Source organism: Lolium rigidum, chromosome 7, assembly GCF_022539505.1.
Source record: "Lolium rigidum isolate FL_2022 chromosome 7, APGP_CSIRO_Lrig_0.1, whole genome shotgun sequence".
NCBI lineage: Eukaryota > Viridiplantae > Streptophyta > Magnoliopsida > Poales > Poaceae > Lolium > Lolium rigidum.
This window is the reverse complement of record NC_061514.1, coordinates 223,639,161-223,641,188: the sequence shown is the minus strand read 5'-3', so window position 1 is coordinate 223,641,188 and position 2,028 is coordinate 223,639,161. Positions and strand designations below refer to the sequence as shown.

The following is a 2,028-nucleotide window of genomic DNA, read 5'->3' as shown; positions in this document are numbered from 1 at the left end:
GTTAAGTAAGCCAGAATCGGAGTTATGAAAACCCCTGTTGGCGAGACAAATGACACCATAAAGAAAAACATTTAACACCCTTGCTAAGCTAGAGAATGTTTATATCAAGATATCATTGCAAATAGAACTGACATACAGGGAAAACTGACTGTCGCAGCAGCTAAGCACACTCAAAACAACACTTCATCGATCGCAGCACAGGAGGGTGCAGCTTATCTTGATCCCTTGAGAGACTTGATCGCACCAAGGAAGCCAGCAAATCCAGCCATGGCGGACACCACGGTGATGATGGTTTTGAGGTTCTTGTAAACAAACTTGTACACTATGATCCACCACCGCCTTTCGACCTTGTAGTTTTCAATGCCTACAATGGTGTTGAAATAGGAGTTCCCGGGGCGCAGGTGCTTCTCGAGGCTGATGAACAAGTCAAGCGCGTTCTTGTTGGTGAGCCCTGCTCCTCCTTGCAGGATATGCTTCTTTCGCAGCTGCTGCACATCCTCCTCACTGTCCGTGACCATGCCCAGGAGGCAGAGGTACGAGCAGACTGTCGACAATGTATCATCGGCTTCGGAGAAATCTGGGGTCATGCATAGCTCTAAAGCTGCCATGTTGACAAGGAATCCTGCGTTTGCATCGTCCAGTGACAGAGGCGCTAGGAAGAGCTCTCCAGAGAAGATCCCTCTCTTGATGCCCATGTCCTGTAGTTCTGCTTTAGTTTTGGTTGCTGTGAGCTCGATGCCGATCTCCGCGAGTTCGATGACACTGACAGAAAGTGACACTTTCTTGGCCTTGTGGGATATTTCGGTCTCAGCCTCTGACACCTGAGTAGCACTAATGTGATTGCTCCCTACAATGTAGTGTCGTAGGAGGCCAAGGAGATGTGGAGGTTTGTAGCTGCTGTCCAGTTTAGGAGGATCAAAAAGAAGATCTTGGCGGGATCGCAGAGACGGTTTCACCCGTCCAAGGAACGTTTCCATGTCCAGGGGATTGGGCATGAAGCCCATGAGCTTTTCAACCACCACCCAAGGGAGCTGGTTCTCAAGTAGTACAATGTCGCTGAAGATTCGGCGGTCATTGGAGCTGAAAACACTATTCAGCAACGGATCCACATCCACTGCCGTGCCGTCATCATCATCGCCGCTGTGTCCGCACCAAGACATCATATACTGCAGCAAGAAGCAGCCATCATAGAACATCATAGGCTTGAAATCGTCATCGCCGAAACGTCGCACCTTGTCCTTGTCGTAGTGGCTGCGGGCTTCGTCCGCTACTGCGAAGACCGCCCCATACACCTCCTCGACGGAGTGCCCCGAATCCTTGATGAAGTGGCAGGCGGCCGCATACTTGGCGCTCTCCATCTGCCGGAAGTCCGGGCTCTTGCCGTGGTGGTAAGGGCCGATGGACACGACCTTTGGGGCGGCGTACTGGGCGGAGAGATCTTTCATGCTTGCAGGGAAGAGGTGGATCTTCGTTTCCATCTCGCCAACTTCATCCTCAAATGCTTGTACTGCTTGCTCAAACACTTCGATCGGGCTACTCCAGTCATACTGATGATGATCAGTACTCTCAACCAGCTTCAGCTGCTGCTGTCCCCTTGAGCTAAGGACCATGTCACCGTGGCTAGCAGGAGCAGCAATTGTCATCTCCAAAGGGATGCCAGGAACCCATGCAGTTGTTTCCATGGGCCTCCTCTTCCAATCAGCAAAGGCCAGCTGATCATAGTCGCAAGGTATCTGCATGTTAACAAGGAGAAGTGGAAACTGACCAGGAAACAAACGACGCTCCTATCCTCGGAGAAACATGTACTAATAATGCTCTAGGAGAGACTGAAAAGACTACACAGTAGTTTGAGAACCAAGACTACATCAGTCATGCTCGGTGCAGAAGAGGTCGCTCCTCTTTATAGACCAACCGGCCACGTTGTTTTCTCACTGAGCCGTATACAAATGAAATAGGGAACGATGGCCCAGCCACCAGGTACCATGGCTAAGCATGTTTCATCAGGACAAAACACACATGCATGTCTCA

At 50.6% G+C, this 2,028-nt stretch overlaps 1 protein-coding gene across 1 annotated transcript; it reads right to left on the bottom strand.

The window, feature by feature from the left end:
* Positions 1–212: 212 nt before the first annotated feature.
* LOC124672494 (UPF0481 protein At3g47200-like) lies at positions 213–1,739 on the bottom strand. The gene has a single exon (XM_047208712.1). It carries the CDS (start codon positions 1,737–1,739, stop codon positions 213–215), a length of 1,527 nt encoding a protein of 508 aa, XP_047064668.1.
* Positions 1,740–2,028: the final 289 nt, after the last annotated feature.